Genomic DNA, 25,436 nt, shown 5'->3' on the forward strand with positions numbered 1-25,436 from the left:
TTTGTGCGTTTCTTTGGGTTGGATTTCTGCATGTGTAAGACTGTTGTTAGGGCTTACTGTTTTATTTGTTTCTGTTTGGTTTCGTTTTTGTTTTTGTTTTTGCAACCGTGTTGTAGTTGTTTTTCGTGTTTGTTCTTGTATTTACTTGCTTTATTCCCTTTAATTCTTGTTATAACGTTGTTGATGCCTGAATTCTTTAACATTGAGGACAATGTTTGTTTCTAAGTTTGGGAAGGGATAGCAAGTCTTTTTCGTTTCACTTAAATTCTTACTTTCTTTTATTTTGTTTTCTTTTCTGTTTTGAGTCTTTTTTTTTTTTTTTTTTTTTTGTGTGGTTCTTAAGTCACTTTCCGAACATTTATGATGAGATTGTGATGAATGTTTACATGACTTGATTGAAAATTTTGTGTAAAAAAAAAAAATTAAAAAATTAAAAATAAAATAAAATTTGTTATTCACTAAATGACATCGTTCTAGCATGATATGTTTGAAACCCTCTATGCACTTGCCATTTGTTTCATAATTCTGCAGTTAAGGGACTTGCATGATCCAAAGAATTGTATCAAGCATGAATTAGACTTGTATAACCATATAATGTGAGCTTTGAGCCTTGTACTTCAATTCATGAGTGTTATACACATATTCTTACTTTTCTTGTCATCTGAGTTGTTGTTTGATCTCATTATTCATTGATTTGGTTGAGCACTTAAAAGTCACTCATTCCTGTGCAATTTGATTACATGACATTTGAGAAATGATATTAAGGCCCTCTTTGGACCGTTTGTGCCTTTCAAGCTAACCCTATGCATGCTTAAGCATGATTTTCCATTGTTAACCACCTTGAGCCTATATGTATGCCTTTTCTTTCAAGTAACCAATTATTACTTCTAGCCTTAGCCTGAAAAACAAGAATTCACCTTTCTAAGGAACTCGTGAGCTTTAATTTAGATGTGTTTTTCATGCTAAGTTTGGGAAGGGTTATTACATTCTATCCAAAAAAAAAAAAAAAAAAAAAAAAAAAAAAGTACTTCACTCAAAGGGTGAAAGAAAAGAGAAAAGTTGTGGTTAAGTGGCAATGGTCTCAAATTCAATTCCATGTTTCTTGGTTGTTCGAATGGAAGGAAGGAGTGTGAATCATAATTAGTGGAGGTATAAGGCTTTGTGGTCTATTTGATCACCAAAAAAATGAGTGAAAATCTCAAGCGTGATGTTTCAAAGTCTTTTAGTCAACGATTATATGCTCTTACATTGTGAGTTCCTTGGACTTTGTTGTATCCTTATCCTTCATTTCTTACTCACCTTACACCCTTAGCCCCATTACAACCCATGGTAAAGACCTAAATTGATCCTAAATGTCATGTGGTTGAATTGTACACATTCTGCTTTTAAGTGTTTGGCATCCTTCTTGAGATCATATTTATGCATGTTTTTCATCGTGCTAATTTTGAGTTAAGTCCCTTATGGTTTAACTCTATTCTCATATTTACTATTGAGTGATGCATTGTAACCCTCTTCCGAGTGATTCATTTGTGAGAGGACAACTTTGGTGAGATTTGAAGTTACATTTGTGCTTGGTATGATTTTTGAAGTTGTGTGAAAACTGAAATTGGAGAATGAGTTTCATTTGGCCATCACACTACTACACTTGAGCATGTTGTGTTCTGAACTTTGCCGCCTTGTGACTAATGTCTAAACTGAGTTTTTCTTGTGAAAACTTTTGAGTCGTTTGCATGAGTCGCTCTCTCTTTAGAAAGTGTTCGGAAAGTTTTGTTTCGACTCTTGTTTTAATTTCTGTTTTGCTCGAGGACTAGCAAAAGATAAGTTTGGGAAGTTTGTTCGGTTCATTTTTACACATGATTTTTCATGTTATTCCCCTTTTATTTTGAGTTAGTTTTTGACATTTTATAGCTTTTTACTTCCTTTTTGTGTTTTCTTAGATTTTACCTTGGTTAGATTGAAAATGAGCTAAAAGTGCACTACTTGTTATAATTTCTGTTTTTGTTCATTTTCGTAGGTCAACTTCTTGGCCTGGGATCAACATGCTCTGGTGCTCGGATGAGGTCATGATCTTCATGAGACTTGTTCCAATGGATGTTAACTACAACATATCCAAATTTGAGCTCCATTGGACAAGTATTGCCTATCCAACCAATCCAGCATGTTACCACAGCTCTGGAAATCCGGAATTGGCCAGCTTTTACCTCCATTGTGTCATCTTGATTATTCTTGTTACCATAACACTTGGTAACAAGAATTTAACTTAGTAGATGAGATATTTTCTGAAGCATTTGGCATCTTTGTGAGGACAAGGCTTCATCATTTGCAAGGGGACAAGAAGACAATGGGTGAAGACTTTGCATTAGAATACTAAAAGTAAAAGCTGGAAAGGAGGAGAGAGGGAAGCAAAAGGAGTGCAATCTGATATTGGAGAGGTTCTTGAACGTGGAAAAGAAAAGGATTCTATCACTACACAATTGAGAGCAGATTTTGGAGAGCTTGGAGCTAGGAGAAAGCCAAGGTGCAGCCAAGAAAAGTGGAGAAGAAGACTTCCACCATTGATGATCTTGAAGCTCTCATCATTTTCTGAAAATCTGTAAACTCTTTCTAATTTCATTTTGAGTTTGTATTTGGAATAAGTATGAGCAACTAAACTCCATAGCTAGGGCTTAGGTTGAAGCCCTAAACATGATTACCTTATTGTTTTGATGCTTGAGTGTATGAATTTCTAGATATTGTTGATGAATTCCAATTCACCAAATTAATCTATCCTTGATGTGTGTTTTTCCTTGGTTGGCCATCTTTGAAAGCATGCTTCTTGAGATTGTTGGGATTATGTGTATCTTCATGTTCTCCTAAGCAATAAATGGATGAAGTAAGAATCATCCATGTGAATTGGTTTCTTGAATACCTAATGTAAACACCATGCTATTAGGATTCTTGTGATGTTCATATTCTCTTTGAACTTAATGGGTTCTCCTTGTAATTGAATCGAAGTACGAACCATACCTAGGTTCGGTTATGGGGAGGGCACAAGTATTGTAGCACGAACCATGCACTTTACGTATATTAGAGAGGATCAATGCGTCTTGAGCCACGACCCATGGTCTTGATTGCGAACATTTTCATCAACATGTTTAGAGTTCATCATTTGAGTATTCATGAACTTTGGTAGAATTGTTTAGGGTGGATTCCGAAACCCTAGTGTGTGTTACATTTTAATTTCACATCTTGATAATTCATCTCTGCCATTCTTGTTAAATTTAGAGTCCATTTACTTTCTTGCAATAGAAATAGGTCACTTGAAACAAATCAAAACCCCCCCCAATGTGTGTGTGAGTTGTGTGTTCGACACGTGGTGTGTCTTTGTTACTGAATTTTATTTGTTTCCGTAATTGTTTTGGACTTTTGGTCCGCGTTGTGTTCTTCCATTTTCTGTGCTGAATCCAACCGTATAAAGAACGTGAATTTTGGACGTACGGTTGGAAAGTTATAGGCAAAACACTGGACAGAGGTCGAAACTGAAAAACAGAGAAAACGAATCTGCCCAAAAACGACCGGTCTCTTTTACCTGACGACCGGTCGCTTTTCAAGTCAAATTTTGAGTTTCGAATCTGCCCAAAAACGACCGGTCGCTTTTACCTGACGACGGGTCTCTTTAGCACTGTTCATAGGTGATAAATGGGTGATAAAAGGGTGATAGAAAATGCTGTTTGTGTTTTTGTTTAGTTTTCTTGTGTTGTTTCATTTCTTTTACACTTCTTTACTCATTTTTAGTTTCCATTTTGCATTTGTGCATTTGTGGTGTGTCAATTAAGTGTTCTTTACGTACTCAAATTAGAACTTATAGGAAGCCGACAAGTTCTTCGTGGGATCGACCCCGTACTTACATAATCTATACTTCAATAGATTCGTGCACTTGCGGGTATTTTTAATTGGTTGTTTGCACATTAATTTGTGTCCTCTTAGGAATGCAACAAAAGCATCCCAGAAGAAGTGATTGTTTGGTTCTAAGCATGGTGCAAGCAATGGAATGCACCCTGAAGTCCCATTTGCCCAAGTAGTGCAGCATGGATTGCTTCCATCCATTAGCCCTGCTCGATCGATACATATCTCATCAACGTTGAATCGATTAACAAGAAGAAAAATGAGAGAAAGAATGAGACAACTTGGTTTTTGAAGTTTACCATATTTAACAGGACTTGTGATTGCATCATAGCCGATCGAATTAGCTCGACCAAGAACAAAGAAAGAACCTTGGAAAGTGGTTGTCAAATTTGCCAGCATCTCACGAAGTTTTTCATTAAAAGTTGTGGCTAGTTCGTTTGTATCTTCCACACAGTTTCCACTGTGGTTATGTGTCTTTGCAATTGATGGGATGCATCCAAGGGGACCAATTTCAAACATGATTATTTTCCTGGCTCCCAAATTGTACATCCTCTGCACTTTTGCAATAAGAACAACAAGCTTATCATCCATTTTAACATTGAATGAGCAGAGAGGGAAGGGATGAGAGTTTGGTACCTCCAAATGGTTAGCAAGCTCATCCATTAAGAGTTGTGCAAATTATTGAGGAGAGTAGCGTTGGCTTGTATCGAACGCTTTGGTGTCAAGGTAGTTAATGATGAAATCATTGCTACCAATAGAAAACAGAAATATAGACTTGGATAGGTACTGCAGAAGATCATGGGGATTTTGGAACTGTCCTGGCAAGTCTGACTTCACCGTTCTTTGAAACAAATCTATCTGGTCTTTTAGGTTCAAGCATTTCCCCTGTAAAAGAACACCAAATAGAAAAGGAAAGAAACTCATACTATAAAACTATATATAGCTACCCTACTATAGAAAATTCATGCATGGTGGGTGCATGAACAATAAAGATTGGCAGGATTGAATATCTAGAACTGGTTCTTCACGGACTCATGAGTCATGACTATCTTACAAATTGGCTTCCGGTTTCGGGTAGAATGCCACAAGAACCAGATGCATAATTCAGGCCTTTAAGTGCTGTGTTTGATCCACGTATGCTCATGTATGGTGGAGGATATGGTAGCTCAAGAAATTCAGCTTAACAAAAAAGACAACACAGATACCATAGGTACAAAGTTACATGAACTGAAACCATAGAGTCAATAATATCCATGAACTGAAACCAAACCAAAGTTACAAGTACTTGTTTTGGGCAATAATAATATCACCTATAAAATCTGCCACTGTTCTGCCATTGGTAAATCTTCCAGTGACTCCCTTGACAAAATTCACCCCATAAGGCAAGTAATCTGCCTTACAAACAGTTGGTAAAAAATTATTGTTACCACTGTCAAACAAAGAATCCCCAAACACATACAATGCTGGTGCAATTGGCAAACCATGAATCTGCAGTGAATGAAAGTGCAAGGAAATTGTGAACAAGAAAATAAGTGAAATTGGTTTCATTCTCATGTTCTGCAACATTGCTTTGATGCAAATGCTGAATTTGCTGCTAGTGCTCTGTGTGTGTGTGTATATATATATACAATTTGTTGGGAGGAAAATGCTGATTGTCCAGTCACATGGAAGATCAATTGGTGTGAGCTTTTAGTGAGGTGGGGATTTCGGTTTGTTGGAAAGTGATTGAATCAAGGCAGTGGCCTAATTGTACAACCCTATTCTCTTTCTTTCTTTTTTTTTTCTGGGGTTGAAAGTTGCTTTATGAATTTAAGGGGTTCAACTTCACATCTCATGTGACCACAGCAGCTCCAAAGCTAACTGATGCTGCAAATTTTGGTTTTGGGGTCATGGATTGCGCCTACTGATTAGTGCTGATCGTTTGTTCTGATATACGTTCCAATAATTGGGCAATATTTACACGAGAATGAAACTGAGGTAATGAGCATGAAAAATGATGATCATTATCTGATTAGAAACCACTTGATTGGGTTTCCATGGGAAAGTTTAGACTAAATCCGTCTTTATGATTGGGCTTCCATCCATGAAAGCCCCATTTTTGAAGCGTGCCTTGATGGGCTATTGGCATGAGCCCAAAGCTCTCACATTGGGGCATTGAAGCTAAAAATTAGATCATAAACCATTTGTGAATAAAAAATTGTCCAAGTAGAGTTTGTAGCTTAGAGTCATTCTATAGCGAGGGCCTCATCTAAGGCCCTTCGATGAAGCCCTGTCTATTAAGCATTGGATCAAACTAATCAATTTGATCAAACGACTAATTAATTCAATTTAATGATTAAGAGATAGGGCTTTATCTTAGGGCCTTAGTAAGGCAAGAGCGAGAAGAACGAAAGAGATATCTAAGAGAAAAATGGCTTCTGAGGTAGTGACAATGAATCTGGCTTTTCATCACATTTTGCAAGCACGTAAAAATCTCGTTAAATGCGAGCACTAGCTAGGTTTAACATAGATCTCAACATAAATATGGATAATGTACTTACTCGAAAAACACCAGTCTGTTAATATCAGCAACTAAATGTTGATGTGTGGACTTCCTGAATTGATGATATCATTTTGACAGCCACATAGTATGAAGAAACAAAGGTACCACAAAAAAATTCTTGCTTTTTTGATACTCTCCTGTACTTTTCCGATACTTTAAAGTTCTCAATACCATACACGAGGGGACTAATTACTTGAGAAATTAGATTTATGTAGAGCACATTAACTAGATTTATGTCAAAACTTAAACCTATGGTAAATGAAATGGGGTATGTGCATGTAGATCCGGTGAAAAATCTGAATCTTATCAGAAGAGGCTCTCTATCGGCAGTGAATTTGATCAGAGTCTCCTCTCTTATGAGTTCAAATTTTAAACACCAGTGTTGCTATTACGTGAGATATTTTGTTTTAATTTTATTGCCTATTTCTTATTAATATTTGTTAGAATTGGTACGATTTGTTAGAATTGTTCATTAGCTTTTTTATTTAGGGTAATTATAATTTTGATCACTAGGAATAGGATTAAGGTTGAATTTAATTTTGATCACTATATTGTTCACGTTTGTTTAAGCAGCATTGTGTTTCAGCCTTTAGAAATACATTAATTATGTTCTTATTTGATCTAAGGTCCACTTATACGAGAATCTCTTGAATAAATGCGAGATGGTGGAATTACAGCATTGTGTTTCAGCCTTAAATTCTAGAAAGAGTGATTAAGAACAATTATCCCTGCATCGAGGTCTAGTTTTCAAATATCTAATATTAATAAAATAAAATTAAAAAAGTCGAAATTCGTTCACGGTCAATATTGGATCAAACAATAGGGGCTCATAGCACGGGTGAACCAAAGATTTTACCAACCCAATAGTGAAATCCTCCTTAAAATTGAGGAGCTCCTCTTTACGATCAATATGATTTTGACATTTGTCAAACTTTTAAATATATATTTTTTCTTTTCTATTAAAATTTTGTCGATATTGCTTAAATTTGACAAGTATCAAAACTTCATTGGTTTCAAGAAAGAACTCCTCCTCAAATTTAAATAGTCAAGCCATGCAGGTCTAACCAATCCTCTTTTCAGCTCTACCTAACCCTGCCAAGAATATTAGTCTACGTAGCTTTAACCAATCCTCCTCAATAGTTGAATGTTTGGGACAATATATATGCCAAGTCATGATACTCTTTATATATAAAAATTATATAAAATATGTAAGAGAATAGAAAAACAACTCAAAAATCACATTATTTTCTTTAGCTGTATTTCTCTTTGTATTTACAATTAGTTTCATCTCTCTTTTTATCTTCGTTTTCTTGGTTCAAACAGATTACAGATTTGGGGAAGAAAGAACAACAAGAAATGATGGATTTGTTGGAAAAAATGGAATGAATTATTGAAGTTAGGGGACCGCACCGAATATCTGTTCCCATGAGCCCACTTAGACCATGTCAACCCACCCCAAAAAATATCGTTTTCATTGAGCATAATTATGCATTAAGTAGCATGAGATAACCCACCTGCTAATCCAAGTTGAAGCAGCCAACGATGGGGGCTTACACATGCAAGCATGTAAGACATTTTTCTTCATTATCATTGACACTATTACCATTATTATTATTTTTAAAAAAATTCAATTAAGGTATGTATATCAATGTATCGATATTTCAAACTAATCATACATTGTCGCACATTATCCTACATTTTAACTTTCAGACATTGCAGTTGGTTCGGGATTAACTTGAAATATTATTGGCATTTTAACTTTCCACCAAGACCATGGAATTTCTTTTGTGGACCATGAGCTCAAAGCGACAAATTGACCCAAATAAACAAAAAGAAAGCATAAGAATTAAAGGCGGCCAACATCTGCATTAACGAGGCATTGGTTTTTGGTACGGCTGAATAAGACCGATGTGTAGTTTACAACTTTACCGGCTTTTGCTTTGCACTATGTGATATAATTCAATTTAATTTTGTTAGGCCTAGCATTATATTATTATCTTTCCCTTTAAGGCCTCAACAGAACACTTTAACCACTTAACGTTAAGCCCATAAAAAATCCGCCTTTATCTTTTTATTCCATCAACTCCCAGTCCAACTCAGCCACTTGTGTTTTTCCTTCAGTTTCTTCTCTGGCTGTTTACAGTTTCTTTTCTTCAACTGGGTCTCTGTAACAACAATCAGCAGAAGAGTCAACGAAACTGATCCCATCAACTTCTCTTTGGGTTTTCAGCTGATAAGGTATGTGTGCTCTTCATCAATTCATGGGTCTTTCTTGATTTTTAGAATTTCTGCTTATTTGTGTCTTTTGGCTGGTTCTGATGCCTGGGCTCATGTGTTCTGGTTTTGATCATAGAGCATGATATATGGTTGTGGGAATTTGGAAGGTTGATAGTTAATTTCAATATATCTATGTTGAATTATTGCTTCTTTTTTTTTTAAATGCAAATAAGAGTCTACCATTTATGCCAACTTCTGCGTCAAGTCTTGGTTGGCAGTACGCATACAAAGAAAGAAAGCATCTTAACATGTGGTAATAAAGTTAGTAGAAAACAAAGAAAAAAAAAGGTTCTTTTGCAGTTTTTGAGTTTCTTTACTTATGCCCAGTTGATAGTATGCTTATCCTGTGGCTCTATCTTTAGTGAAGCAAGCAAGACACAATTTTTATGGATAAAAATGGTGGATATATTATGTCTACTAAAAAAGTTACACAATTTATATCTGGAAAGTGCACCGAGTTCGTTGTGAATCAGGCAATGTGAGGAAGTAACAGATCGTACATTTATTTCAGAAGGATATGTAGCATTCTAACTATTGTGGTTTTCATATTGTTAATCAAATATTATCATGTTTCCATTATCAATAACCCAATCGGATTTTGAATTCCACTTGTCATGCTAATCCATCATTTCTGGAACAAGTTTACATAATGTGTTTTGCCCATCTTATGACAGATAACCTGCGGCGATTTTGCCCTGCAAGATGTTCTCATTGCCTGAATTTCATAAGAGACCAAAGAATGGTTCATAAAACTGATCTTCTTGTTATCATCGGCATCTCTGTTGGTGTAGCCCTTGGAATTTTGATAGCTTCACTCATATTTTTTGGCATAAGGTGGTATAGAAAGCGTGCTCATCTTCGTCGATGTGCTAATGAGCGTAGTTTTACAACTCTTCCGATACAGGCAAATGGCTTAGGTACAAGCACTGACTATAGCGCATCTCTTTCAACTTCCAAAGGTATTCAAGTATCCGAGAACCTTCAAAAGAATTCTCCGCGCTCTTGGTGGAATCATCAAAACAAAGATCGATTTTTTTCTGCGCCAGGCGTACTTAGATACTCTTACAAGTATGTTGAACCTTCTGCGCTATAGAAAAATTACATAATGCTGTTACAGTTTATATTTCTCCATTTGGTGGGTACTTTTTTGTAAAAAATATTCTATTAGGTTAATAGTAGAACCTATACTCAGACCCTGTGAGGTACTGAGTTGATATGCTATGATATATGGTGCATCTAATGTATGTTATACTTTTCAGAGATATACAGAAGGCTACTCAAAATTTTACTACCCTTCTGGGACAAGGTTCTTTTGGTCCGGTGTATAAAGCAAAAATGGCTGCTGGAGAGGTAGTAGCTGTGAAAGTGCTTGCTTCCAATTCTAAGCAGGGAGAGAAAGAGTTCCAAACAGAGGTAAACGCTACATCAAGTAAATCCTGTGAGAAACCATCTTCCTTCATGCCCATAGAATTGATACAAAAATACTCTCACGTATGTTGTAGAATTCACAACCAAAAATGATTTCTTTGCTCTTATGGTCCAAAGAATACATAAAACGGAATTTAACATTTTCAACATTTTACTCAAAAGCTTGGAACGATAATAAAAAACACTGCAATTCTGGACATGAATGCAACAAGACAGTCCTCAGGAGTCCAGTTTCTGGTTTCCAAATTGACAATCTGACCAGTTATCACTGGTTGACTTATGATTGGCCGTCTCAATGTTTATATCCCACAAAACAGGTTGAGTTTCCATTAATTTATGTGGTCTTGCTGCAGGTATCTCTGCTAGGAAGACTGCATCATCGCAATCTAGTGAATCTACTAGGATATTGTGTAGACAAGGGGCAGCATATGTTAATCTACGAGTTCATGAGTAATGGCAGCTTATCAAATCTTCTGTACAGTAAGTTCAGATGCTCCTGTTTATATCCATATCAAAAATCAAGATTTCTCTGTGTTGTAGTAACTACATGCTAGGTGATATCTAATTCAAATGGAAGGTGGAAAAATTTACTGAGTCTATGTTGCTTGGTAGTTCCAAATCGTTTATTTCACCTAGAGACATCTCTGTATCTTTTTTTTGTTTCAGTAACTGAGAACTTGACTAAAACTTCTTTTCGGAAGCCTTTTGGGTTGATTTAAGAATCATCTTCATGTAGCTGAAGAACAACAGGTCTTGAGCTGGGATGAAAGGCTACAAATTGCTCTGGATATTTCACATGGAATTGAGTACCTTCATGAAGGGGTAGGATATATACTGTATCCTTGTTTTGTTAGTGAACAATTAATTTTGTTCACCTCTCTCATATGAAGTTTATTTGAACAGGCAGTCCCACCAGTCATACATCGTGATTTAAAGTCTGCTAATATACTTTTAGACCAGTCAATGAGAGCTAAGGTAAGAAAATAACCGTATAGGATGCATGCTAGGCAGCTGGCACATGCATAGTAGTTAATAGTGAATGTTATCATATTTATGTTTTCATTTCAATCTGTCTTCACCTTCTCCTGTGCATTAGGTTGCTGATTTTGGATTGTCTAAGGAAGAGGTTTTTGATGGCCGGAATTCTGGCCTAAAAGGTACTTATGGCTACATAGACCCAGAATACATATCTACAAACCAGTTCACAATGAAGAGCGACATCTACAGTTTTGGAATTATCATATTTGAGCTAATAACAGCCATCCACCCTCACCAAAACTTAATGGAATATGTTAATCTTGTGAGTTTCATGCACTCTGCAACATAAACATATTGTTTACACATAATTCTGTCGCGAAGCTCTTTTAACTTTTTTCTCTTTTTCCTGTAAGGCTGCTATGGCCCCAGATGGTGTAGATGAAATACTTGATAAGCAACTAGTTGGAGAGTGCAATCTTGACGAAGTGAGGAGGCTAGCGAGAATCGCACACAAATGCTTAGAGCAATTACCAAGAAAGAGACCTTCTATAGGAGAAGTTTCACAGGGTATATTGAAGATAAAACAAAGGCGTCTTGCCAAAGAAGATACCATGTCTTTTGCAGGCGAAGAATTTTCGAGGGCTGTAAGCCGAATAGAGATTCAGCAGGTGGAGCTGAGTAGGATAGCTAGCGTGAAAGATAGAGCGACTGAATGACCAATAAGAATTTTGCTTCCTTTCAAGCTTGTCTTGGAAAATGTTGTTAATAACATACAATATAAAATATACAGGCCACAGAAAATGAGCAATTTCTGATTTTATGGTCAGTGGCGGAAGACATTTCTTGGGGTGCTAAGCAGCTTATATTGGTTTTTTCTGGTTACGAATTCGATCCTGGAAACGTTTTTGGGTGAACACAATGCAAGGAAAAATCAAGTTTTTAAGTTTAAGCCCATCGTTCAATTTTGTTATTATTAAGATATGCAAATTAACCATAATAACGGAGGAGAAAGCACTTAAGTCACCACCTAATAACAAGGGGTCAAAAAACCTTCACATGAATTGCATCTTCAACCTCATCAGATAGTTTATATATACAAAACGCTGTTCCTTCTGCCATTTGGTATGGCAGATTTATTCACTCTCTCTACACAGTCGACACAACGTGGAAGACAAAAAAGACTAGGGAATTGAAACATACGGTTCTCGCCTCCATTGGCCGACTCCCAAGGGTAAGACTCAGGACGCCAGCAGTCCCACAAATAAACTTGTGAAAGGAGTGAAAAAAAACAAATAACACCCCGACCCAGGTATCAAACCCTACAACAAGTACTCTAATAACTCCAATTTATTTATCTAACAATATTCCCTCAAAACTGGCATGAAGTCCCCAACCTCTGTCTCTGCCTCTGACCCACATTCCCTGCTTTGCGATTTGCAAAAGCAGGGCGCAGCAATCTCTGGAAATTCTCAAGAAACCTCATCCATTCCTCTTCATTCATATCTGCCAACATCACGAAATTACTGCTCATGGGCCTCTGCTCATTCACGCTCCTATTTCCTGAGGATGTGCCAGCCAAATAGCCGTTCTTTTGCATTGAGCCTAGGTGTCGCCAACTCTTCTCACCAATGCTGATGTTTTTCAATGATGTTGACAGCTTTGAAACATTTGGAATCCGATCCTGCACTACAATAACACAGTCATCCGACCTTGGAGGTAACTCATTTCCCTCGTGCCCGTCCATGCCCTCCTCCACACTCTCCTCTAGTTTGGATAGTAAATATCTTCCATTTCCACCTTTTGATCCAAAACGGAAAATCCTTTCAGTTTTCATTTTCTCTTCTGTAGTTGGAGCCAAATCCAGCTCCTCCTCCCCACAGTCTAGCTCAAACTGAAACTCCTCCCTGCCAGCTTTTGGCTCAAAATAAGATATTTCCTCATCCAACAGTGTCTTTGCTTCAATGCATATTATCTCGAGTTCACTTGGCTCCTCCTCATGGCCCCGATATTCCCTACTCATCATCTCACCAATCTCAGAAAGACAGAGGCCAAAGGCTGCAGCTTCCTTGAGAAAAATAGTGCAAAGAACCAAGACTCGGAGGCATGCCTCTCGAATCATGGGCAGCTCCATTCTGAGCATATCAGAGTCCTTAAAAGGGTCAAGTTTATTTATATATGCAAGCTCATCATCTGAGAAAGGAATTGATGCCTGAGGCCAGTGTATCCACTCAAAGTATGGATCCTCTAAGCTTTCAGGTAGACAAAGGCCATGATCAATGGGTACAAGCTCTACCTGACCAAACCTCCCACCACCATCAAGCTTCCTAACCAGAAGGTTCCCTGCATGCCTGTCTGTGTTAAGAATCCGAATATCTAGAATCCCTATTCTATGCACAGCAGCAACAGGGAAGCTGGAAGTCCCATGATCACTGGCATCAAAATCATGAGGAATGAATTGCTGCAGTGATGCAATCTTACTTGCTTGCTTTCCGTTTCGATGCACATTACCCTTCACTCCATCATTCACATTAAAAACTGAATGTGTGATCTTCACAAGAGCAGTGTCAGGCACATTAGCAAAATTATTGTAATCAAGTAGGAAACCTGCAACTTCTCTGAAACCTGTCTCCCCAACCCGTACTGAACGTTTGAGACCTGGTTGTCCAAGTGCTTTCCCAACAAAACCTTTTGGGTTGTTTGGAGCATAAGGTTCCTCATCCGTCGGTTTCACAATGGCAATATTTTCACCACTGCAATTTCTAAAGTAATATGCACCTCCAAGCCCACCGTGAACAGGAACTGGATCAATGCCATTTTTTATTGCCTTCACAATATCCACAACTAATTGTTTTGTTCTGGCAAATTGATCCGAGTACCCCAGTACCTCAATTGGACCACTTTGATCCCTCTGCTGAAGATCCTTCCCAGTTGGCGAGAGACAGGGGGTAGACGAGCTTCTGTGCAAGAAGTTCCGGGTGAGAAGAAGCGGAGAATCATTTCGAACAATGCTGAGATCATTCTTCAACACCATGTCACCACATACCAATGAACTCTCATCAGTTGGGACATTAAGTGCAAGCCGTAATTTCCTCTTCACTGTGTGGACATTGTCACCCCTATCTAGCTCTATGCCCAAAACAGAACCACTTTCAGTCTGCACAAACACACGTCTCTTGCCAGAATTTTTTCTTTCCAATGTCTTTTTCCCATGGTACTCACCATTAAGAGGTCCTTTGAAGGTTGCAACTGCCATCTGGTTATGTACAGGTTTACCCAATTCAGGAGACATGAAAGGAAGCAGAGAAGTGGCAAGTTCCAACGCCGGCAGCAGAGGCAGCAGCAGCAGAGAGCTTCTCTCTCACGCAGACGCCAAACTCGAATGCCGGCACTAATTGAAGGAAAATGTTTGTAATGTAGACAATCATAATCAGACTAGTAGAAGACAACTGATTTTCACACTGGAAAAGCTATAACGAAGAAGTCACCCACTTTGCCAATTTGCTACATTGCAGAGGCCACCTGATAATGACACTGGCTGGCTAGCTATTCCAGAATAACACATTCATTAGATAATCTTTTAAAGAATAGTGATTTACAAAGAAATAAAAGTATAAGATAAATCTTCTTTTTACATCTGTTTTTTCCAATCCCTAATACTTGAAGAGTTTGAAAGGAAACAAATAGACGTCCTTATCTGAAATCGCTCATTTGGTGACCCGGTACATACATCCATATTTACAATCATGCACGCACACACACACACACACGATTTTTCTTTTTACATCTGTTTCTTCCAATCCCTAATACTTGATGAGTTTGAAAGGAAACAAATAGACGTATTTACACACACACACACACACACACACACACACACAGAGGTATATATGTGTGAAAAAAAGGGAATCTTTTTCTCGGAAAATTCTTATGACAAAAAGCAGTCTGATCATCAACTTGAAACCCAAATTACAACGCCAAGAATCAACTTTAAATTTCTTGTCCATTCAAATCTCCTACTCAAAGCTCTTCACTTTTTTTTTTCTCCAAAATTTCTCCTCCGAATCAGTAATTTAAAAAGTGCTGGGAATATTTTAACTTGTCTCATACATAAAACTTAACGAAAAAAGCACAAAACATAAATAAAAAAACAATGCCATAAGAATAATACAAATAATCGAAATTGATCCCAAACTCTACCGTAACAATAGGACACAAACACGAGATTCAAATGGAAGCGAAATCGAAGCTAATCGCGGTCTGAAAATTGCAAATACTCACTAAACAATAGCGTTTTCTAATGGAGAGCTCAGACAAAAACGAAAGAGTGAAACTCACCGGAGACCGCGATGCAGGGAAACCGGACGGCGGAGCTTACCGGAGATCCATCGCCGTTGAGACGAGACTGAATCGAAGACGGCGGGCGGAGATTGGATGAAAGAAATATCAACGGCCAGATTTGATTTGATCGGACCTCAAAATCAATACTGTTCACAGTTGTTCTCTCTCCCGCTTTTGGAGTGGTTAGTCTCTAACTCCCATTCGCGAGTAGCGGAAGGGGGTTTAACGAATAATTAAACTTTCTCTTTTTTAAATTCGAAATCAAGGAAGAAAATTACGGGCAGTGGTAATATGTGCGCATTAGTTTGCCACGTGGGTGTGCGTCGTTCGTTCGACGGTAACGTGACGGGTTCTGATGTGATTTGGGTTGTGTGACGTTACTGGGCCCTGAGATGTCCAATGGCAGTGAAGGATGTGACTCCATGGGAGTTAGTCTATACGGACACGTGGTGGTTTGTCCTGACGGTGGTGGTGGGAAAGAAAGATCTGGAACTTGAAATTACCAAATAATTTTTGTTTATTTAATGAATGGAATTAACAATTTAATGGGCCTAATAACAATTTAACACTTTTTATGGGAGAGCAAAAGAAGAAGAAAGAAAATTCTTTGTTGGGCCTCATTGACTCACTAGTCTTTTAGCCTTTAACCCGGCCCAAGGCATTCCATTAAGGGCTATTCTCTAGTGGGAACATCATTTTGCAAACCTCTATATGGGAACACCATTGGATCAAATCTAACGGATGATAAGAAGCAATTGTAACTCAAAGTGTGTAAAACGATTTCACTGGAACGTGGCTTCCTCCCTCCAAAACAGACGCACTGTGCTCTTGAAGACCACAATATCTCCCTCCAAAAAAAGTTATGTTTATCTGTCTTTCTCTGTGTCTGGCTGTCTGTCGAAGAACATGGTTTTCTTCTTTTTTCTGGTTTGCTATTCTGTTTGAGGAAAGAGAGCTGTTCAAATCCCATGGGGAGAGCTTTAACCTTAACCCCTCCCCGGCTCGGAGTGGTTGCACACTTTGCCACCATTTTTTCATCAAAAAGAGAGCTGTTCAGTTTTCTGGTTTGGTGATTCAAAACATACAAAGCAAGGTATTATCCCGATGAGCACATGCAATGTAATTCTTTTTGTGTTTTCATTTTGTTGGTTTGATGATTCTGTTCTGTGCACTTGTGAAGCCTTGAGTTCATTACTTGACGATTGGAGACCACAAAGTGAGCACTTGGCTTTGGTTCTATACTGTTGGTTTTAAAATCTTTGAGTTGGAATCCACATTTGTACAAGCTTTGTTGTTGCTTCATTGTCATATTTGAGGAAGGTGGAAATATTTGGGGTTGAAGTCGAGCTCTGTTGCTGCTCCATTGTCATATTTCTACAAATTTGGAAGCTCCGAATTCTAAGGTAAGAGATATCCTGTATTTGTGAAATTGAGTATTCGAGGAAAATGTTTGACCAAGTATATGGCCATTAGTTACGCAACTTTTCTTTTGGTTGAATAGTTACGCTACTTTGGATGTTGGTTGTTTTATTGTTTCACTAGAGACTCACAAAGGCTTCCTATGTGGGGCAGAACGGTGTTTGTACATACTAAGATTGACCAGAAGAAACTATAGTATTGTTGATTAGGACAACCGATTAATAGGAATGCCATACATCAGTAGTTTAGAACTCTTTCACAGATTAAGAATAAACTATGCTAGCAACAAGCTGTGTTAACTGGTTGATTTGCCATACATCACAAGTTCAAAAATGGTTTTCACATATTAAGAATAAACTATGCTAGAAATAATATGTGTTCAAGGTTTCATTTGCCATACATCAAAAGTTCAGAGTACAAAAAGAGTTAAAGGACAACATGGGAAGGCAGCGGGATGACATAAACGTCGATGCACTGAGTGCAGGATAGAAGAAGATGTCCAAGACTTGTGAGCCCGTAAGCAAATATATCGTATATATTAGTTGAATATATTTCCTTTTAATGATTTGTCATTATTTATGCATTTTTGTTTCGATGTTGCAGTTCATGTCCTGACGCAGACATTGGTGCTCCAGTTGCTGAGAATATGCAACCCACTCAGAGAGCGTAGAACAGTGAAGGTACTCAGCCAAATATGACACATGCATTTATGCGGGAGTTTGATTTAATTCACGGACCCTGCGTTTGAGTATGTAGTGATACCTTTTGGCGTTGTTTTTGAATGTTTGGGAAGCTTTTGTGACATTTATGTAATCGGTTCATGTCTGTTAGGTTTTTTCTTGGTTGAAAATTAGCGATATTGATACTGAAGGTGCCTAAGGGACCCAGAACATTGAACCAAGTATGACATGGGCATTTATGCATGCATTAACACGAACCCTGAGCCTGAGTAGCTAGTGATACATGTTTATGTTGGTTGTGAATGCTCGGCAAGCATTTATGGCACTTCTGTGATCGGTTCATGTCTGGTAGGTTTTTATTTCTTTGTAGAAAATTAGTGATAATGATACTGAAGGTGCCTATGCAGAGGACCCATAACAGTGAACGTACTAAGCCAAGTATGACGGGTATTTCTGTTGTACAATTAAACACTCCAAGACCTTGTTTTCAATGGATTTATGAACAAATAATGTAAACAAGGAATAAAAATAGTGCTACAGATCCCTGCTCCCGCCCCCCACCCACGGAACCCAGCCTGCATATGCAAGAGAGGAGCAGAAAATAGAGAGCAAAACTGGAGAAATACTCCACAATTTTTCACAAAAAAACCACCAGAAGTTCAAGTTCCCAAACAATGAGATTCGAATCCACCGCATATAACAACAAAGTGAACAATGCCCTCCTCTAAGCTTGTTCAAACTTGTGGACCCCTGGTAAATAAAGCAAGCATGCTATCTAATATATTAATAACATATGGGAGTTTGTGAGCATGTTGAGCATGCTATGTTGTCTGTAGGAAACAAATATGAGAGTTTCTGAGCATGTTTAGCATGCTGGGTATGGGTAAGGTCAATATATTAAGTTTTAATCAATAGGAACGTATGGGAAGAACAATATTATATATATATGAATGTATATATATTTGATTGGTTCGGTTTTGGTTGGATTTTAAAAACTTGATCCGCCATCCAAACCGATCCAATTGGATTTTCAATTTTCTGATCCAATCCAATCCGCCGATGTTGTCGAAACCAATAAAAATTGGATTGGATTGGATTGAATTGGTCGGTTTTAGCGGATTGGTTTGGATCCTGCACAGCCCTAATTCTAAATTATAAAAATACAAATCAATAATAAAAACTCAACTTTGTTCATAGATAAATCAAAACATTCTATCACATACACTCTTGTTTCTTTGATCAAATGATTCTCATTAATTTAAATATATGAAATTATGTTTAAGAATTGTTTAAGATAAAACACAATAAATTACAAAAACATGACACGTGTTACCATCATATAAGGCTAAACCCTAGAACCGCTGATAGGGGTACTCTTTAGAAGCTACCACATGTGAAGCTATTATATTTCATATTATTTCCCTACGATTTGACTTCTAAAATTCATAATTAAAAAATTAAAAACCAAAAAAATACACCGAAAATTCATTCAAATGCCTTGTCATATTCTCTTCTCCTTAAAGCTCCAAAATTCTAATTATGAATTACAAAAATACAAGCACAATGATAAAAACTCAACTTTGTTCATAGACAAATCAAAACATTCTATCACATACACTCTTGTTTCTTTGATTCAATGATTTCCATTAATTCAAATATGTAGAATCATGATTTTTGGTGTATTTTTCTTATTTGTAGCAATTTTTGGTGTATTTTTCTTATTTGTATTTAATTTCTTATGAATTTGTTAAAGATAAAGACAATGAATAACAAAAAAAATGACATGTGTCGCTATCTGATAGGGCCACATTTCTGAAATGCTGACGAAGTGGCTTTAAGAAGCTGACGTGTCAATCTTCAACTATTTCATTTTATTTTTATACGATTTAACTTCTAAAATTCACAATAAATAAATTACCAATTAGAAAAATACACAAGCCATAACATATGGCAAATTTGAGAAATGATACAACTAACACCTTGTAAACCCTAAACCCTGTAAACCCTAAACCCTAAACCCTACAACTAACACCTTGTAAACCCTAAACCCTAACACTTTGTAAATTATTATTGACCCTAAAGGGTAATAAATTTTAAAGTGTAAAAATTAGAATTAGGGGCTCATCCCTAAATGTGAATGATGCAAATGAATATACTAGTAGACTTTGTAAACCCTAAAATGTTGTTTGTTTGATCACATAAATTCCGCATCAAAATTTAAATGGAAATGTGAAATTTGAAGTACGTGATCGTAGGAAATGTAGTACCGAGGCCGGCAAATTTTTTTGGGATTTGTTTGAATTATTATTGATTTTGAAATAAATTTTTAAGTGTAAACAAATAAATAATTGAAGGAGATGCGAGGTGGCGGCATCCCATGCTGAGCCGTGGAGGTGGATAGAAGGATACAGTTTTCATGCACTGACACGTGTCTCATTTGTTATAGTTTAATAATATTTTGTTGTAAAATCGTTAGAAAATGGAAATAAAAGGGAAAAATTCCTACCTATTTGTTACCCGAATACTTCGTATGCCAAGTCCAAAAAGTTGCTTACAATTTTCCATGTGTACAATTAAGGGCTCATCCCTAACTTACAATTTTGATGAGGCCATGCATTTATTCCGGTTAAAGCTTGCTATAGACTTGTTGTAGGGATGCTGCAGTATATAGCTGTGTGATTGTGGGTGAAGGAATTGTTTAACTGCCTTAGTTTTAAATTTTCTTGGTAAGAATTGTTCAGGTATAAGGTTTTGAACTCGTGTGGTATTGCCAACTGTGTGAACACACATGCAAAACTGTTTTGAACACGGTGAACGTGAATATATTAGCCATTGTTTTGAAATTCACTGTGAACACAAAGGTGCGTGATGCTTCAAACTATTTTTTTTTTTTTAAACTTGAGAAACTGAAGAAAATATTTTGGGTTTATAAACAGTTAAAATAAGCATGACTGGCTTCCCAATGTATCTGAAAGGTGGGTGAAGTAGTGGTTTGGGTTTCTTTACCCCTTTCCCATTGAGCACTTTACAAACAAAATGCTTATAAGCATTGAAAAAAGACAGAAACACATTCTTCACAGACGACCAAGGTTTACCAAACTTAGGGATTCGCCGTTCACCATTGTCACCAGACCCTTATTATGCTTCATGTCGTCCTTTCTCCTATCAACCTGCATATCAGTCAAATTTATTGCAGCATATTTCTAAATAGGGACATACCAGTTATGCATCATAATAGATAGTAAATGAACCAACTGAGCATCCATAATTATTATCGTCCATTGAATCATAACAGATAGCCAATGCTTCATAATAGATAGGTAATAATACATCATAACAGATACCAAAAACAACATAACATACATTAAATGCATCATACCATATACCAAATGCATCATAACAGATAGAACATGCATAAAAACAGATACCAAATGCATCGTAACAGATACCAAAGGTATCATAACAGATAGCAAATGCATCAAAAGAGGTACCAAATGCATTATAGCATATATCAAATGCATCAAAACATATAGCAAACGCATCACAACAGACAAGTAAGATATCACTCCATTGATGGAGAAAAGCTAACCGAAAATTCATATAAAAAAACTAATTGGGCCTCTCTGTTGTTTCGTTTTCTTAAGAAATCTATTTCAGCCAAGACAAACCAAATAGCTGGGAATGCCTTAATTACCCTGAGGCCCCATACTTCAAGATCTTAAATTTATATTTCCATCAATATTTAATCAACCAAATACAAAATGAAGCATCAAATATCAGTCCCACCAAGCAGTTATCTTCACTTTTGTCAAATATCCATACTTCTTCAAAGTTAAAATAAGAAGAAGCCTTTTTTTTTAATTTTTCCCTACAGACCAACCAATGGGTACTCATTAAGCTAAACTGAAATCTCAGAATAGTGAGCAAATCACAGATAGCCATCAAACTACATTGAAAAATAATGAAGAATTGACGAAACTGAAAGCAAAAGAACCAAGGCAGTGAAGGTGAAATTTGACATTACATTTTGTGGACTTTATCTCTGAGGCGTCTCTTCTTAGCTGCCCAACGAGCATCAGATTACAAGGTCGATAAGAGCGCTGCTCTTTGGGGACTTTCGTCGAGCAGTTTGCAGGAGTCAATTTTCTCCCCTCTAATGGCAAATTCCAGAGTTGCAGGGGTCACTTGACCACCCTTGCTCCTCTGTGGATCCGTCCCTGCATGTCATACCCATATCCACATTACTCAAACTATTTTCAACACATCAAGATACAGACAACATACCCATATCCATACTATTCAGACTATTATCATTAAGATACATAAATGATACCCATATCCACCATATCCATACTACTCAGACTATTATGAACACATCAAGATACAAACATCATACCTATATCCATCCAACTTAGACTATTACAAACGAAGACACAGACATCATACCCTACTCACACTATTATAAACACACCCAGAACCCCTAAAGAAATGAAATCCTCTGCTAAAGATAATTTCAACCAATGGAATCGGTTTCTTAAGGATTCTCAATTACAATATATAAACTTACATGAATATAATCTTTTTTTTCTGGGGATGCTGATGATTCTTTGATATCAGAGGTCGATTACGGGGCTGATGTCGGGAGCATTAATTTTGGACAAATCGTTCATGATTCTTGGATATCATAGGCAAACTCCGTTGTCCCTTCATGTGTTGATATCAGAGGCAACGATCATTAGGGAGAACTTGAGAAATGTTGTTAAGAGATTTTGGGTGGTAGTTGGGTTGTAAGATTTTCGGGTTTCTCGGTGAACTTAAAAAATTGATTGAAGAAAGGAAGGAAGAAGAAAGAGGCTCCACTCGATCACGGAGATGTTGAGAAATGGGTATTTGAGAAGTTGATAAATGGAGTTCAGAGATTTTGGGTCGTGAGATTTTGCACAAATGAAAACATTTTTTTCTTTAATCTGGTTTTTGGGTGGAGTTATGACCTTTTGGGTATTTGTGTTGTGAGATTTTGGGGTTTGTAGTTATAATTCATAAAATAATTAAATGGCGCAAGGAATGAACGAAAAAAGGCGCGAGCGGCAAAAGAGAAGCAGCGTACCCGATTCTAGTGTGAGCTTGTTTTTTTCCTCCAGCCGTTGAGATCACTTCAATGGCTGAGATGGAGCCCCAAATAGAGGTTCGCAAAGAGATGTTCCTACCTGAGCCGCGTCGTTCCATTAATGGATTGAACAATGGTCTAATTGTTGGGCTTAAAACCACTCCATTTCCCAATTTATATGTATATATAATAATGTGTGCGTATGAAGGGCCCCACGCTCTATTAGAGAGATGGTACACAACTTGGTATCTAAAGTTGGTCTCCCTAGCATTTTCTGTGTATGAAATGTGTGGGAAACTCAAACCTTTAAAAAACACAAAACATCAAACCTTTCTTGTTACCACTGCAAATGAGATTATGTGTTCGAATTTTCCTCTTCCAATGTTACTTGTCTCCAAAGAATTTTCCTAATAACAGAATTTAATGAATTACGAGTGATGAAGAGTTTTGTACCCAATGAAAGGGTTTTTTTTTTTTTTTTTTTTTTTTTTGAGAAAGAGAATTCATTCATAAAACCAAAGATGTATAAAGAGCGACATGATACAGTGGCCTCGTTAAAACCTTCATAGGACAACTCCATGGGACAAACCACAAGGGAGAAAAGACTACCGCACATGTCATGGACTAACATGAGAGTCCAATTCAGGTCACTTTGGACCATTACAATAAAAGAACAAATCAAAAACGAAAACTAACACAAAGACCTCTGACGAGAACTGCAACTAGAGACCAACACAGTAGACACACATAAGAAGACCACAGAAACTCCAAATAGTAAACTCACAGGAGAGGACCGCAGAATATCCCAACTATCAAAAGAAGCCTTCTATGAGCAAAATCATAGTCATTTGACACCCACAGAAACTGCAAGACATACCATAGAAGAAACCAGAAGAGAACATGAAGGAGGAACATAAAAACAACAGTAAAAGGACCCATGAGAAGCACTACACTTCAACTCAGAACCTGACAAAGAAAAACTCCTATGACCAAGCATAGTTCTTTGGTCGACGCAGAGTAAAGAAAAGCACCACATCCCAACAACTATCACTAGAGTCGTTGCTTTCACCGTTGTTAAAACAGAGACAAAACATCAGCCATCGGGTATCACAATTCTCCTGAGAAGAGACACAATCCAACGTCACTATTGTCGCCGCCACTGAGACAAAGACAACACCAGTCACTTAGAACACTGCAAAAACAATCAAACAAAACAAATAGACAAACATACCTAAATCCAAACAGATCTAGACAATCTGGAGAGGGGAAGCGAAGGAGAAGAATGGATAAAAGGAATGGAAAAGATGAGATAAAAAGAAGGGGAAATGAGGAGAGAAAGGGGAAGATGGGCGGAGGGGAGGAGGGGGCCTCCTCTCCCCCTTAGCTTTCTTGCGGTTGGTTGTTGGCAAGAAGAAAAGGAACTAGAGTGTGGATAGGGTTTTTTCAGAATAGAGCCCCCTATGAAAGGGTTAAGCATGCAAGTTTTCTTGGTTGCTAAAAAAATCCACATTTCTATTTCTCATCACGTGCCAAATAATTATTTATTGGTAATGTTATTATATTCCAATTTGTTGCGTTATATTGGAGTTAGAAAAACGGTGGAGGTGAGTCCACTCAATCTACACCAAAGTGGTAAAAAATGGGTTACCACCTTTCCCCTTTTGTTACCTTTTTTCTTTGTCCACAACCTTGTCCTAACACCTAACTCAAAAGAAAAAGATTATTATTATTTTTTTTTAAAAAGGTTACCAACTAACAAAAAATTGAACTTTCCACCCTTGGTTTTTCCCTAGCATAACGAAAAGGTAGTCAAGCCTTGATGTACTTTGCAGCAACTGTCTTCTGATTAAAGAAAAGGTCTTTACATACAATCCAAGTCCCCATGGAGTAAATAATTGACCATAATAAAGTTAAAAGTGTGTGCATTGTCATTTAGAAGAAATAAAAACATGACAAAAGGAAAAAATATTATTGTGAAATTATGGGAAAAAGACATAACAACATCAGTCCCTTTTATTTGTTTATTTATTGTTTTCAATCCATTTTTTTTTTCTTCCTTATTTTGTAATTGGCACCGACTTTTTGTCTTTTCAATAAAGAAAGATAATTCAAATTTATTTTGTTGGTAAATACCACAAGGTGTCCCTACACCCAAAGGGTGGGATTAATCCCCGCTCGGGGTTCGGCTTGCCCCTGTCCACAAAGTGCTTCCAACGAGTTTCAAACCCCTATCATTGAGGCACTAAGTAGCTCCCCAGCTAGAGGTGGCTGTTTGCCAACCGCACCACACTTTGTGGTTAGATAATTCGAATTTGAAATCTCTTCTAATAGGAATAGAAATACCACTAGTACATCGTTTCTCAATTAGGTGATATTTAATGAGTCAAATGCTGGTAAACAACAATAACTCATGCAAGCAGTTTCTTCTTCCCATTCAACTTTCATTGATTCCTCTGCCCTACCCGAAAACAGTTCCTACTCTTTCTTTAAACCCTCCCCGTCACCCAAAAGTTTCTCTCTTTTATATTTGATCCCTCCTTTCAGATTCTCATCTCCTACAAAAACAAAGCCCTTTGGTCTGCATAGAGAGAGCCACAGAAACACAACCATACAAAGCCCCCAAAACCCAAACTCATCCAATCCAACCAAAGACATGAAAGCCACAACCTTAACCTTTGGACCCCAAAAAAAAGACACGACCTTTAGCTCACGTGACCAAACTTCCCATTGCTTTCAATCATACAACTTTACCAAATCTGGAAAATATTAGCAAACGCTTAATCTA

General features: G+C 37.2%; 1 protein-coding gene, 2 long non-coding RNA genes and 1 pseudogene across 6 annotated transcripts; 1 reads left to right on the top strand and 3 right to left on the bottom strand.

Moving 5' to 3' along the window:
* Nucleotides 1-3,914: 3,914 nt before the first annotated feature.
* Nucleotides 3,915-5,454, bottom strand: LOC110759047 (uncharacterized). Its single transcript, XR_015834800.1, has 3 exons — nucleotides 4,522-5,454; nucleotides 4,185-4,437; nucleotides 3,915-4,091 (listed from the first exon to the last, which is right to left on the bottom strand). It is a non-coding gene; the product is annotated as an uncharacterized LOC110759047 (long non-coding RNA).
* A 3,027-nt stretch (nucleotides 5,455-8,481) lies between these two features.
* Nucleotides 8,482-12,385, top strand: CRLK2 (Protein kinase superfamily protein). Its single transcript, XM_021961071.2, has 8 exons — nucleotides 8,482-8,665; nucleotides 9,379-9,772; nucleotides 9,964-10,117; nucleotides 10,486-10,612; nucleotides 10,869-10,954; nucleotides 11,036-11,107; nucleotides 11,229-11,432; nucleotides 11,524-12,385. Exons 2-8 carry the CDS (start codon nucleotides 9,444-9,446, stop codon nucleotides 11,824-11,826), a joined length of 1,275 nt encoding a protein of 424 aa, XP_021816763.1. The 5' UTR covers nucleotides 8,482-8,665; nucleotides 9,379-9,443; the 3' UTR covers nucleotides 11,827-12,385.
* Nucleotides 12,152-15,689, bottom strand: LOC110759049 (phosphatidylinositol 4-kinase gamma 7 pseudogene; annotated as a pseudogene). 2 transcript variants are annotated; one of them, XR_015834468.1, is made up of 2 exons: nucleotides 15,443-15,689; nucleotides 12,152-14,649 (listed from the first exon to the last, which is right to left on the bottom strand). The product of XR_015834468.1 is annotated as a phosphatidylinositol 4-kinase gamma 7 pseudogene, transcript variant X2 (transcript). The 2 variants fall into 2 exon arrangements; XR_015834467.1 differs by having other exon boundaries at nucleotides 12,152-14,653.
* A 4,730-nt stretch (nucleotides 15,690-20,419) lies between these two features.
* On the bottom strand, nucleotides 20,420-22,741 carry LOC148296071 (uncharacterized). Of its 2 annotated transcripts, XR_015834284.1 has the most exons (4): nucleotides 22,652-22,741; nucleotides 22,112-22,248; nucleotides 21,569-21,761; nucleotides 20,420-20,714 (listed from the first exon to the last, which is right to left on the bottom strand). It is a non-coding gene; the product is annotated as an uncharacterized LOC148296071 (long non-coding RNA). The 2 variants fall into 2 exon arrangements; XR_015834285.1 differs by lacking the exon at nucleotides 22,112-22,248.
* Nucleotides 22,742-25,436: the final 2,695 nt, after the last annotated feature.

Source organism: Prunus avium, chromosome 3 (genome assembly GCF_965620075.1).
Source record: "Prunus avium chromosome 3, drPruAviu1.hap1.1, whole genome shotgun sequence".
Classification (NCBI taxonomy): Eukaryota; Viridiplantae; Streptophyta; class Magnoliopsida; order Rosales; family Rosaceae; genus Prunus; species Prunus avium.